This window comes from Arvicola amphibius, chromosome 15, assembly GCF_903992535.2.
Source record: "Arvicola amphibius chromosome 15, mArvAmp1.2, whole genome shotgun sequence".
Taxonomy (NCBI): domain Eukaryota; kingdom Metazoa; phylum Chordata; class Mammalia; order Rodentia; family Cricetidae; genus Arvicola; species Arvicola amphibius.
The window spans coordinates 45,495,651-45,509,856 of record NC_052061.1 but is presented as its reverse complement, the minus strand read 5'-3'; the positions used below and the strand labels follow the sequence as shown (position 1 = coordinate 45,509,856).

Genomic DNA, 14,206 nt, shown 5'->3' with positions numbered 1-14,206 from the left:
TGGGGGGCTCCACCCAGGTGCGTGCGTAGCGGATCACGTGGGTAGCAGATCTGCGGCTGAGTCCGGGGCGGCGGCCGCGCGGACTGGTGGCGGGACGGGCTTTGGAGACCGCGCGGCTTGCTGCAGGTATTGCGCCCGTGCCTTTAGCGCCCCCGCTTCCTGCCCTTGCCACGCCCCCAGGGACCCCGACCCTCGGGAACGCCCCCCACACCCCTCTGCGCGTCCCGTAGCTGGGAACTCTTGTCCGCACTCCCGGCGGTCCCTCGGCAGCCAGAGCAGGTGTCCCGGGCCTCATCTTCGCCGCGTGCGTCGCACAGGCGACACGCCCTGTAACCGCCCTTTTGTCGGTGCCGCCTTATCCTTCTTTCCCCGCCGCTGTGTCTGAATGGGTTCTAGGATTCAGAACTGATGCAGAATGGCAGCGCTGCTGAAGAAAGCCCGCAGATCCTGCAGAGCTGGGTGGGTTCTGCAGAGTCGCTGGGCGGTGCCCGGCGGCGTAGGGGAGGGATGGGGAACCGAGCCGGCGAGTCCCTGTTCCACCACCAGGACTCAGCCGCACCCCTGGGCGGTGACCGCAGGGGATACAGGTTCCCATGGGCCGGTCGGGCGTAGGGGGTGTCTCATGGACCACCGGCCAGGGTTCTGAGCCGCGCCTGAGTCTCAGGTCTTAGCGCTGACATCCTGGGATGTGACTGCGTCCTTTTCCTCATGTGCCTGTGAGATCGAAGAAGGGGGTAAAGTAAGGCCGTAGGGAAGCTTTTTCACAAGGTCTGATCAGTACAAATAGCGGTAGCTAACATCGAACCCTGAGTAATAATCCTGGCTAATGGCTACGGTTTATTGAGCGGTTGCGAAAGGCTCTGTTGTAAGTGCTTTTTATTCATCCCCTCCTCTAATTCTCATTGCAGCTGGAAAGGGTTAGCCCCTTTCACAGGTGACGGCCAGAGGACAGGTGTTGTGGTGTAACTTAATCCCCAAGCGCAGAATCTCTTTTTCAGAGTGACCCTAGTCATTTCGGGAATATTTCAGAAGCGCAGAGTTCAACGCTACTTTATTAGTGGAGTGTGTGTGTTGCTCACTCGTGTGGGTGTGGAAGCCACAGGTCAGTGCTTATTACTCTCCGTTTTATTTTTTGAGAAAATGTCTTTCACTAAACCCAGCGTTTCCTTTAGGCTAGACTGGCTGGGCCCCATGACTCTGTTTTTTCCTTCCCAGTACTGGGGTTACAAATTGGTTCTACAGTTTTCTACTCTTACATACAGCTGGAGATCTCAGCGCAGGTGGTCAGGCTTGCCCTGCAAACAACCTGCTGAGCCAACTCCCAGTTCCCGGTGGATTTTTTTTTTTTTTTTGGAGGCAAAATTTGCATATCAAAATTCATCATTTTAGCCATTTTGAAACGTGCAATTTAGCACTTTGTAGCATATTTACAGTGCTTGGCAGTTGTCATTCCTAATCCCAGATAATTCCTATCACCTCCCAAAAGAAATTCCACCCCATCAGCTGCAGTTTGAGCCCATCTTGGCTCCAGAGTGGGTTCCTGATCTGTTTTCTGTGTCTGTGGAGTTCCCAATTGCAAACATGTTTTATACATGTGTTGTGTCTGGCTTCTGGCCCTTGGCCTCAAGTTTTCATGGCACAGCATGTACTCATGCCCCTCAGTCATATTCCACTGTATTATGATTGGGCCCCACTGTGATCATTACTCGATGGGCATTTCAGCAGTTTCTGTTTTTTGGCTAGTGTGAGTCAGGCTGGTAGGAACCCTCTTTACAGACTTTTAGTGCAAGCAAAAAAGTTATTTTGGATGAGTCCCTAGGAGTGGGCTGCTGTTGCCTTGATTCCTGGTGCCTAAGTAGAGACCTGGATCTCGGGTAAGAGTCCCAGGTTCCGGGTTCCCTGTTGCTGTTCTTTTCCCTCAGCCTCACTGCTGGTTCAGTCAGTGATCAAGAACAGACCAAAGAAGATAAGGAACTCCCAAAATGTCACTGATCTGTAAGAGAATTCGCCAGATGCTGATGCGAAGTTTTGGGGATTTTTTTTTTCCTCTTCAAGAGTGAAACTTGAGCTCTGGCACAAACAGTATCTAAAGAGATTTACTAAGGCAATATTGTGTTTACTAAGGCAATATTGTATTTGCTAAGGCAATATTGTAAGCACAGCATTGTGGTGCTGTGGAGCCCTACAGAGGATGCGTGAAAACAGGTTTCCACCATTACAAAATCCATAATCGCAGACTTAAATCAGAAGAGCTTCTAGAAAATACTGTGAGGAGACTCCTGCTGGGGATGCCGGGAAGTCAAATGCCGTGAGCACTGCTGGCAAAGGAAGGGGCTTGGAAACGAAGACATCCAGCGCGTCAACAATGCGAGCAAGAAATAGCAGAGAGAGTGCGTGTCTAGAGTCTGTCAAGAATTCTTGTCTTTCTGAGAGAAAGAGACAATATCATAGGAAGAGGGGCAGACGGGGATGGGCATTCCAGAGATTGAGAGGCAGCAGGAGCACATAAGGCTCACAAGAGCCTTGGCCCCTTGCTAACCACTCCTACACACCCTGTTGTTGGAGGGTGAACTCTTGGGCGTGCCCGCAGGTGGCACAAGGAGGCAGTGTGCACACCCACCTGCGAGACAGGTGAGTCAGGCTTGTCTCTCCGCAAGAGAGAGTGGAACCCTTGAGGGCCTTGTGGCCCAGCAGTTCCACTGTGTGGCATGCCCCTTCGTGAATGCCTGCACCAGTGACCAAGAGATGTTCCTAAGAATTTGAGGGGTGACCCTGGGCTGGTGGTAGCATGGACAGGAATTGTGTGTGGGCGTGTCACGACCTACAGCAAAGCTGTGACCTCAGCCGATAGAAGAGTCTCGGAGGTGGAGGACGCAGGTCAGTTGGGGACATTGGGGCACTCCTCAGAAGCCACTCAGACAGGCGGCACTCAGCAGCGCCTTGAAGTGTTTCAGAACAGAAAGCTGGCAGCCCTTTACAAAGAAAGCCAGAGTAGCAGGTTTGGGGTATAAGCTGTGATGCCAGCATTCATGATGCTGGGGTAAGATCAAAGCAGCCTGTGCCTCAAAAGTAAAGAGAAAGAAAGAAAGAAAGAAACCCCAGCTTTTGGGAGGATGTGCCCTTTAGTGTAGAAGAGGGGACAAGGAAGCCTGGGTGTCTTGGAGTTTATTGGATGCTGCTTTTGTTGGGCTAGTCACTTAGTAGGTGTTTTGTTTTCCTTCAGACTGTATAGTAGGTTTTATACTTTAGAATGTGTTTTCTAGTTTCTTTTCCAATTTTTTTTTGAGACATGTTCTCATTTGCCCTTGAACTCATAGATATCCACTTGCCTCTGCCTCTTGAGTTCTGAGATTAAATGAATGTGCCACCATGCCTAGCCCCCCCCCCCTTTTCTGATTATGGAGGAGTTGGTTTAGGACATAGCTCCTGAACTCTGGAGGCCTGAGCTCCAGTTGCAGAGTCAGAGCCAAGTGAGATAAATACTGTGTTAGAGACAGAGCAGCAGGAGAGGAGGGGTCCTCAGGCTGGAGGAGGTTGCTCCTCAACCTCCTGATGGCTGGGGATTTGAACCAAGGACGGAGAGTGGATACGGACTGGCTTAGAAGGCTAAACAGGACTTAGGACTTAGGGTTCTGTGTCCAAGGCAGACTCAGTGGAAACTCCAGAGCCAGACGAAGAGTGCAGCCTCTGGCTGCAGAGGGTAAGGAGGCCTTGTCAGTCCTTCCCAGCCTGCAGGGTCACCCTTCAGTCCAAGAGCAAAAGACTTTCTTCCTGATAGCACTATGGTTATGGCTGAGGGCCTGTCACAGTGTCTTCCGGACTGACAGTGCATTGTCTGCCTGCCCATCCCTTCTTCCTGGCATCTGTCCCTGTGTCCACCATGCTTCCTTCTGTGACATGATTATTACTAGTTCTGCAGGTAGAGACTAAAGTCCACCTCACCACACCGAAGTCACAGTCCCCAGAAGGGTCCTTCTAGAGACCCCAGAGAAGATTGTCCTTGTCCTTGCTACCTCCCAGGGTTCTTCATGGGCCTTGACTGTGACTTGTGGTCATGTTACTCACCGCCTCTGACTTTCCTGTCCTGTGTAAGGACACGTGGAGATGTCCAGTCATGCCCCAGGACTGTGGCTGGGGTGGGGACTGGCTGCCAGCTGTTCTCTTTCTGTCCTAGGGATCTTACTCATCTATTAGAAGTGTCCTATGTATGTTCTGTGTTCGCCTCCTCCCTCAGCAGACCTGCAGATGCCCTACCTCACTGATAGTCAGTTAGCTTTCTGTGGGTCTCCAGGCATATGGGCCCAAGGGACTCCTAGATTTATTTCTGAAGTTATCTTTGATCTGGGACATTGAGTTGCCATTTTCAGCCCTATTTGAATGGCTTTGTTTTCCATGTACACTTTCCTGTATGAGACCTGCCCTCCCCTTCCCCCCCCCCCCCCACGGGCCAGTAACTACCAGTGTAGGTCTTTTGATGGCTTTGTGCTTTATTCATAAACCATCTGGTGTTTGACTACATCAGGCTTCTGTGAGTTTGGTGGGTTTGCGTCAGATCTCACCCTGGCCTGGCTGGGAGGAATGATTGCATGGTGTTTCTTATGTCAAGACTCCAGCACACCAGGGCTGTCAGTGCCTGTTTTTAAGGAACACCTCATAGTTGGTGGGGCCATGGTCTCAGCAGTTCATGACAGTGGCAAGCTGGGGAAGGGTCTCCAGGGAGAAAATGGAGAATCCTACCAAGCCTCCCAAACTATCCCCCTCCTTTAAGCCCCTCTCCTTCCTTTTACTTCTGCCAGCGGTGTGAAAGTGTTGGGCACCTGGGTTCAAGCAGGTCAGCCAGAATCTACCAGGCTTTGGGCGTGGGCTACACAGGCTGGCTGTTGTGGTGTGGAAAATTCAAGCGGGTGTTGCGGGGGACTGAGGAAGGGTCTGGAGAGAGAGAGAGGGTGACCATAGCCAGGTGCTCTTAGGCAGTCTAGATTGCCGTTGATCCCCCAGCTCACCTGGATGGAATTTTGTCCTATCTGATGCTGTGTCCCTAAGAAGAAAAGAGTCAGGATAAGGAAGGAATGCCCTCTCCACTGCCTGCAAGGCCAGGGGACTGTCCCGAGGCACACACTTTTTAGTTGTGCTTTGTTTTGAAAGCATTGATCTGAGTTTTGCATAAAGTGTTCCAGCTGAGCCTGGGTTTTGTTTGTTTGTTGTTGGCTTCCTTTCCCCTTAGCAGCTGCCTCTAAGGGCAGAGCTGGCAGCAAGAAGCTAAGAGAAGACTGGGGCTGACTGTGAGGAGAGCAGAAACCCCTGAGGTCAGGCACCTTCTGCTGGATTTGCTGTACTGGTGTTCAGAGTCTTGGGAAAGCTGGGGCAGAGGGGCAGTAGCTCCATCCCTTCATCCCCCTCCCCTCCATTTTCTCTCCCTCTTTCTTTTCTCCCTCCCTTTCTTTGTGGTGCTGGTGCTTGTAGTCAGGACTTTATGTTGGATAAGCCACTGAGTAACACTTCCACCCCTGCCCCATCCTTAGATATTTTTTCATTAAGTTCCAGGCTGGCCTTGAACTTCCATCTTCCCACTTTAGCCTCTCCGGTAGTTGATTTTTTTTTTTTTTTAAAGCAGTCTCTGTGTATCCCTGGCTGGTCTAGGACTTACTATGTAAACCAGGCTGACCTTGAACTCACAGAGAGCCACCTACCTCTGCCTCCCCAGTGTTGGGATTAAAGGCATATACCACCAGTTCAGCTGGGGTCTGAATTTTTCTTTTTTTTTTTTTTTTTTTTTTTTTTTTTTTTTTGGAGCAAGGTCTTACTATTTAAATAGCCCAGGTTTTTGGCCTCAAACTGGGACTTCTCTGTCCTCAGCCTCCCAAATTACGTGTCCACACCACTATACAGGTTGAGAATAGCTTTCAAAACATACTGTGACGTCAGCTTGATTTCTCCCACATGGTGGAAATGTGGAACTTACTGGGGAGAGTGCGCTGTGTGGTCAGGGCCTCCGCAGCTTGCATGTCTTCTGTCTGGCTGCTGCTCAGTTTTCTCTTCATGCTTCCCTGTGCCTTGGGAGGAATGTGCTCACAGGTTCCTGCTCGGTGGTTAGCTTGTTTCATTTTCCCTCGGCAAAACTTGATAGATCGCAAATTATATCACAGGAGACACAGAGGGCACCCACTCCATCCCCAAGACTTGTGCCATTTTTGCCGCTGTGTTGACTGTTTCCAGGACTCCCCACCTCTCACTTTAAATGGATTTCCTTCCAGAAGTCACTCCCACAAGCTTTATGTTTTCTTTTTTGAGGGAGAGGGGGTGACTTAAAATCGAGTTGCCTGTGCATAGCCTCCACTGTCTTACTATGCATGTGAATCTTCAGGCTCTTCTGGCCACCTAGTGTGCACTGGATCTGACTGCAGCGGCTTTCTGCCCTGGTCCAGGATGGAGCACAGCCCTTGGTCATGCCATCAAGATTGTGCCTGGCCTCTCTCCAGGGTCCCCTCTGCTCGTAGGTTAAGATATCCAGATGAGCTTGCATTTTAATTGTTAAATGCCTGCCTCTGCCTTGGATCCTTAACACAATACTTGGGACATGTCTGCCCTTTAGTGTTTGCCATGTACACACCTAGAAGAGGTGTGTGCGACTTTCTCAAACCTAGAGGCCAGGAGGGAAAACACCAGACAAACCAAGTTAGTAACGGGCTGTGTGTGTGTGTGTGGGGGGGGGGAGTTGCTCTGTTGTTGCAGGAGGGCATATCATCTTGTGTTTTAGGGGTGCTCCTTTTATTTAATATGCATGTTTTTGGGGACCAAGGTCACATTCTGTCACTACTTGTATTTATTCTACTTGTCACTGTTGAGGTAGTAGGTCCTCTGTACTTACTGGGGAGCTGGACACCTTCCAGCTGCCATCAGTGATAATCATGCCTCCTGCAGCTCCGAAGTAGGGCATTCATGTTTCTCTTTGTTCAGACTGCTTGTAGCTCCGAGTCGGGATTTTGGGAGGAATTCCATAGCCGAGTAGTTCTGTTGAATAATCTCTTGGAAGGCCAGCACTTGCCAAACCACAGATGTTAGACAGTGAGGTCATGCAGTGACAGTCTCAGGTTGTGTGCCCTCAGGAGTTTTGTTGCTCCTGAGGAAGTCCACAAAATGCAGCTCTCTCTTCTTTTCCCTGCAGGTTGCCATGGCTGCCGTTGACAGCTTCTACCTCTTGTACAGGGAGATCGCCAGGTCTTGCAATTGCTATATGGAAGCCCTGGCCTTGGTGGGAGCCTGGTACACAGCCAGAAAGAGCATCACGGTCATCTGTGACTTCTACAGCCTGATCAGGCTGCACTTCATCCCTCGCCTGGGGAGCAGGCCTGACCTCATCAAGCAGTATGGAAGATGGGCTGTCATCAGTGGTAACTTGAACTCAGCTCCAGTGGTCTTTCTCTTTGGGTTGTATTTTAAGTCAGTGTTTCCAGCAGGCAGCTACAGAATTTAAGTTTCTGCTTCCTGCTGAGACCTCATTCTGTGCTCTTCTCTTCTTCCCACTTCACTTCAGGGAGCCCTATCCTCCAAGGCATCCCCCTCATTACTCCAGCTCCTGCTCCCCAGCCCCCTATTCTTGCCTCTCACATGTCTTTTCTGCTGTTTTGAAATTGTCCTTTGGGGTTGTCAGAGCTTTCAGAAATGCTTTATCTGTTTTGAATTGCATTGTGATGTATTTCCGTGTCCCAGAAAGCTCATCCTGACACCCAAGCAAGCCAGGGGTGAGATTGGAAGCAGATTCCACAGTATCCTACTCCAGCGGGCTGAGTGTGAGCAGTTCCTGGTCTGTCTGCCAGGGTAGCTTGGAGTACATGCATGAGTGCATGCATTCGTGTGTGTGTGCGTGTGTGTGTTGTGTGCATGCACACATGTGTGTTCCATGTGTATGTGTAAAGACCTGGGGACAACTTTTGGGAGTCAGTTCTCTCCTTCCACCATGTGGGTCCTGGAGTTTGAACTCAGGTCATCAGGCTTAGCACCAAGCACCGAGCCTCTGGCTAGTCCCTGCCTGAGGATCTTTAGCATTATGGTTCACCTTATCAATTTAGCATAGTCCTTTACTGACAGATGTTATGCATTTTCCTTCTAGTGTACGATTTTCTCTGATGAGATCAGCTGTGAGAAGTTCTGGTTCTCTGTAAGGATACCATGCTTCAACACACTCATGCCTCCTGGCTTGCCTTACAGGGGCCACAGATGGCATTGGGAAGGCCTATGCTGAGGAGTTAGCAAGCCGGGGACTCAACGTGATCCTGATTGGCCAGGAAGAAGAGAAGCTGCAAGCTGTGGCCAAGCACATTGCTGACACCTATAGGGTGGAGACAGTTGTCATGGTGGCAGACTTCAGCAGAGGCCGGGAGATTTATGCTCCAATCCGAGAAGCCCTGAGAGACAGAGACATTGGCATCCTGGTGAATGACGTGGGTGCGTTCTACCCCTACCCCCAGTATTTCACCCAGATTCCTGAGGACACGCTCTGGGACATTGTGAATGTGAACATTGCGGCTGCAAGCTTGATGGTCCACATAGTGCTTCCGGGAATGGTGGAGAGAAGGAAGGGCGCCATCGTCACAGTGTCTTCTGGCTCCTGCTGCAAGCCCACACCACAGCTGGCGGCCTTTTCTGCATCCAAGGTCAGGCTCTTCTTCCTGTGGGATGGTCAGGGAGCAGTCAGCTCCCTTTGCTTATGCTGGCCATTTTCCCTGAGATGGGAATAGGCAATAGGTTTTCTTTCAAGGTCCTTCTAGATTCAAAGTTCTCCCCTTCTGCCCCCCTCTCCCCTCAGGCCTATCTGGACCACTTTAGCCGAGCCCTGCAGTATGAGTACGCCTCTAAAGGGATCTTCGTGCAGAGTCTGATCCCCTTCCACGTGACCACCAGTGTGACTGCACCTGGCAGCTTCCTGCACAGATGCCCATGGCTGGCACCTTCACCGAGAGTGTATGCTCAGCACGCGGTGTCGACCCTGGGCATTTCGAAAAGGACCACAGGCTACTGGTCCCACTCTATTCAGGTAGCCCCGTGCCGTCTTAGCCGTGCCAGGGACTGAGGGTTGGGAATCCTCACTCACACCTCACATTCTCAGTGATTGTGCTTACATGAGTCTGGGGACTATTGTAACGATTTTCAAGTTTTCTCATTTCCCCCCCAAACATGATATAGGCTGCTTTGGTGCTTGGGGGTGTGAAGATACTGGGTGCTTGAATAGGGATTTCAGTGCAGAGATATTGGTGATGCCTGAAGGGGAAGTGCTATGTGCACAGTCCAGTTCAGGAAGCCCTAAGATAGGCCCGTAAGTGTATCACCATCATGTCAAGTAAATCTCCATGTATTCCTGGATTTGTTTACTCAGGAAGCATAGACTGTTTCCTAAGATTTTTGTTGTTGTTGTTGTTGTTGAGACAAGACAAAGATCTTTTTAATTTTTAGAAACAGGGTTTCTCTGTGAAACAGTCCTAGCTGTCCTGGAATTAGCTCTTGTAGACCAGGCTGACCTCGGACTCACAGAGGTCCACCTGCCTCTGCGTACACCACCACTGCCTGGACAAAACAAATATCTTAAGAGTATTTAGGGGCCAGCCAGATGTTTCAGCAGGTTAAGGTGCTTGCCACCAGGCCTGATGACCTAAGTTTGATCTCCGAGACCCACGTGGTGGAAGAGCTCTGCCTCCCACAAGGTGTCCTCAGAGCTCTACACACACACACATCAGTGTAATTAAACATATTTTGAAATATATTTGAGCTTCTGTCAGGTGTGATGGCTCACGCCTTTAATCCCAGCACTTAGGAGGCAGAGGCAGGCGAGTTCAAAGCCAGCCTGGTCTACAAATTGAGTTCTAGAACAGCCAGAGCTGTTACACAGAAAAGCCCTGTCTTGAAAAACCAAAAAAGAAAAAAAAAAAGAAAAATATTTGAGCTTTATGAAATATTTAAAATTACGATTTTAATCACAAGGGGCAGTAACTAAACATTTTATAGTAATTTGTTTCTTATTTTCTGGACTAGAAATAGATGTTACTAGATTTAGATTTTTCCTGAGCATTTTTGATTATGAGTTAAATACTTCGGGAGCTATTGCCCATCAAGATAATTTAGTTTACTATGACAAAATAAATGTGAGCAAATCAACAGATAATTCTTATTATCTAAATTCTTGTCTTATTATCAATAATTCTTATTGTCTAAAGGCTCAGAAATATAGGTTTGTCTAAAATGCTGTCTTAGTAGCTCTTTCTGAGTCTGTATTTCTCAAGAACTGAGCAAAGAAACCTGAAAAGTAGTTTAAGGCTAGAAATGGTAGCCTTCAGTAGGCAGGAGGATCTCAACTTAGGGTCAGCCCGGCCTGTGTAGTGAGACCTTTCCTTTCTCAAAACAGAAACAAAAAGTGAAGAGTAGCTCCAAGGCCTTAAAGTTGTCTTGGAGATGCAGCCACGAGGACAGATGATGACAAGATATTTTGACCATGTCTGAAGCACTAACATCTTACTGGCAGGTGGAGTTGGTCCATGTTAATAAACTCTAGAATGTATTCTTCACCTAGGTGAAGGCTGATAATCCCAGCTGCTTTGGAGGCTGCAGCAGAAGGATTGCAAAGCCTGCCTGAACTGTAGAGTGAGTTCAAGGCCAGCCTGGGCAACTTATCAAGATCTTGTCTCAAAATAGAAAAAGTTTAAAGTGTGTGTGTGTGTGTGTGTGTGTGTGTGTGGAGAGAGAGAGAGAGAGAGAGAGAGAGAGAGAGAGAGAGAGAGAGAGAGAGAGAGAGAGAGAACTAGGGATGTTGCTCAGTGCTTGAGTGCTTGCTTAGCAAGCATGGGGCCCTAAATTCTATGTATTTTTAAATGTACTTTAATGTGTTTTCTGCCAAGAGAGTCTATGAAGCTATTTGGAGCCCATAACAAAGGGTGTAGGAGTTTATTCAGGAAGGCTGTACATATGTGTACAGGGTTGGTCCATGCTGAGTGTAAGGTTAGAGAGGTTAAAGTGATGGACAGGGATACTCTGGGCATGCTTCGCTTTTATCATCAAGTACACCTGAAGTGGAAGGCCAGGGCATTTTGAAGGTATCCTGACTCAGGAGTGTGCCTTAGAAGCTCCAGTGCTTCCTGTCTGGTCCCTGAGGATAAAGGTCACCACTCCTCCTCTTCCCTTCGCTGCCGCAGACAGCTGCCGAGGGAGTCAGCACTTGACTGGCCTACTGGAGAACTGTTCTCTGGTTGACTCTGCTTAGCTCCCTTTCCACTAGGTAAACAATGAACCATGCAAAACGAGTTACCCCCCACCCACCCACCCACCCCCCGGCTCCCAGGGTCTCACCTGTCTCAGAGGCCCATGTTTTTTTTGTTGTTGTTGTTGTTGTTTTGTTTTGGTTTGGTTTTTTTTTTCGAGACAGGGTTTCTCTGTAGCTTTGGAGCCTGTCCTGGAAGAGGCCCATGGTTTTGTGTGAGCCATTCCCAGGTCCTCCCAAGGGACTCCCGTAAGACTCCTTTCATCTTTTTGGATGTAGATGAAATCCTGTTCAGGGTGGTACAGCTATAGCTTCTCTTGGATTTAGAATGATTTACTTAAGACATATGTTCCCAGGAGCATGCAGAAAGGGAGTGGGCACCGATGGTGGGCATCATGATGGGGCATCTTGTCTTTGTGCTGCCTTGACTGAATCGCGGTGACTACCTTATGCAGAAGCAAACCTCAGTATGGAAGGGGGCTCTTTAATGCAGTCACTAGATGTCTGTTAACAGGGCTAGATCCCACACTAATCTGTACCCTTATTTCTTCAGCTTTAATGGTTTAGGATTCTAACCATATCTCTCTCTTTCATTTGTAGTTTCTTTTTGCACAGTATATGCCTGAGTGGCTCTGGGTGTGGGGAGCAAACCTTCTCAACCGCTCCCTACGGAAAGAGGCCTTATCTTGCCAAGCCTGAATATGGAAGCTCCGGAGAAGCTGGGCCAAGCCACAGTAACCTGCAGTATTCCGGCATTTGGAAAACACATGTAGTTCACCTGCGTATTGTCTCTTCCTGAGTACCTAGTGTGTTACCATCTTTCACGAGGCCGACTTTCAGTCTGTGAGAAAAACCTCAGGGACCACATGAGAGGCCCAGGGCATGTAGTCACGAAGCCTGAGAACAGAACAGAAGGCTTCCCTAGCACTTAGAATGTGACTGGCCAGCTCCTGTAAGGGAAATCACCTGGTTTCCTCTTATAGGTGATTATAGTATTGGCTTTCAAATGTTGATCATGCTGGGCATGGTGGCTCATGCCTTTAGTCCCAGCACTCGGGAGGTGGAGACAGGTGGATCTCTGGGAGTTTGTCTGGGCTATATAGTGAGTTTCAGGCCAGCCAGGGATATATAGTTAAAACCTATCTCAAAAGAATATACATAATAATGTTCATCAGGAAGACAACAGAAAAGTGTTATTTTCTAACTGTGAACTGTGAGTGCAGGTGGTATTAGCAGTAGATGTGTGTGTCACACCACATAGCTCCATGTGGGGGCATGTGTGTGCACGCTGCCTTTCCCTACAGTCCTCCTAGAACCATGTGTGTACTGTGTGCTATGTGTGTCTGAGCAATGTTGTTCATATGACTTTAATAGAGTCTTTGTCAGGACGAGGTAATGGGGAGCCTTACCATATTAAAGGTCCGGGTTACTCCTTTTCACGTGGTAAAAGCCTGCCCAGTTCTGTCGTGGGCTTAACCATGTCTGATGCTGCTTCCTTTGTGTGGTTTTTGTCTAACTCTATGGGAGGGTTTCATTTCTAGATTGGGATACATAATGGGTTGTCTTGATTTCTAAGGTAAAAATTGTGGCTAAGGAGTGATTTCTCAGTACATCCATGTTGTAACTACTTATAGCTGGTTTTCATACACTTTTCTATGTAACCCAATTTCATCCCAGGAGCACTGTTGATAAAATCAAGTGTTTGTAGACTAGTGGTTAAAATATGAGCAACTTTCGTGTGTGTTATGTGGTATTGTGGAAGTGGTGTTAGAAACTCATTTTTGGCGTGTGTAATGAATGTGTACATTATATATTGGTGTGAAGATAATTTACGCAAACCCCACACAATATGGGTGAGCATTGAAACTTACTGTGTTTAATTTGGTCTTATTAAAACCAACCGCTTACAAGGGTTTTACAGCTGGCACTTGGGAATCCATAGGTCGTGGCATCGAGTGCAGAGTGGAAGGATGTGGCGCTTAACATTGTGGTGCTGATGCTGTGCCTGGAAGTGAAAATGGGTGAGATGCTGGGACTTGTGTGGAATTATTTTAGGTGACATTCCATCATCTGTAGGCCCTGTGCGCTTTTATGTTGAATATGCGCTTGGCCCATGACATCCCCTGCGGCATTTCTAGAAGATTGAAATTCTTCCTGTCCTCAATTATGTCTTCAAAACATGTGCAGAACCCCACGCTTGGAGGTAATGGCAGGAGACCAGTGGTTGGAGGCTTCTGTCGTACTGCCGGAACTTGGGTGAATACGTGATAAGCAACAGCAACTTGGCATGAAACATCACCAAGCATGGTCCGTGGTGGTTGGGGGAGGTAGGAGACTCAGGAGTTCAAGGCCATCGTGGGCCACATAGTGAAACCACGGTTCAGGAAGCAGAAACCACAGCAGGAACACCCTGTCAGTTCTGTGTGAGGTCCTGTGGTCCAGTATGCAGACGTGTCGGGTATGGCACAGAGCTCCTGCTATGACTATAGTGATGCCCCTCAGCAGGACTCAGCTAGAACACTGGTGCAGACTCAGAGCACAGTGATCCATGGCGCCAGCAGAAGACCAAACCAGGCATCCTTAGGCTTCCTAGCTTTCATGCTCAGCCCCTCCGCTGAGAGTTACTCTTCTCACTGTGGCCATGGTGGGTTTTTGTTTGTTTGAACCAAGGAAGGAGGAGCTCTGAACTTGAACCTTTGTAACTTACTCTGTGAATTGAAATGCACCAATAAAAGCATCACTGTTTCCTTCAGAAGGTGTCACTGCCTTGTCCCTTGTAGACAGGATGAGCGGAAGTTAACACCTATGGCTGTCACCGATTAAACAGCAGGGCGTACATCAATGTGCCCACTGCCTGCAGAGCACCCGAAGGATCTTGCTCTTATCTGCTGGTGGCTGAGTAGGTGAGGATGGGTTATCTCATCATGAGCCATTTCAATTTTGTGGTGGGTACAAAAGCCA

General features: G+C 48.8%; 1 protein-coding gene across 1 annotated transcript; it reads left to right on the top strand.

Moving 5' to 3' along the window:
• The first annotated feature begins 34 nt into the window (after positions 1 to 34).
• Hsdl1 (hydroxysteroid dehydrogenase like 1) lies at positions 35 to 13,997 on the top strand. The gene is made up of 5 exons (XM_038313233.2): positions 35 to 126; positions 7,166 to 7,391; positions 8,209 to 8,654; positions 8,807 to 9,034; positions 11,846 to 13,997. Exons 2-5 carry the CDS (start codon positions 7,172 to 7,174, stop codon positions 11,942 to 11,944), a joined length of 993 nt encoding a protein of 330 aa, XP_038169161.1. The 5' UTR covers positions 35 to 126; positions 7,166 to 7,171; the 3' UTR covers positions 11,945 to 13,997.
• The last annotated feature ends 209 nt before the right edge of the window (positions 13,998 to 14,206 follow it).

What these genes read in the sequence shown, in the direction of transcription:
- Hsdl1 (XM_038313233.2), top strand. Translation starts at nt 7,172, where the DNA reads ATGGCTGCCGTTGACAGCTTCTACCTCTTGTACAGGGAGATCGCCAGG. An exon ending in AAGATGGGCTGTCATCAGTG is followed by an intron (nt 7,392 to 8,208) that starts GTAACTTGAACT and finishes CTTGCCTTACAG; the next exon opens with GGGCCACAGATGGCATTGGG. An exon ending in CGGCCTTTTCTGCATCCAAG is followed by an intron (nt 8,655 to 8,806) that starts GTCAGGCTCTTC and finishes CTCTCCCCTCAG; the next exon opens with GCCTATCTGGACCACTTTAG.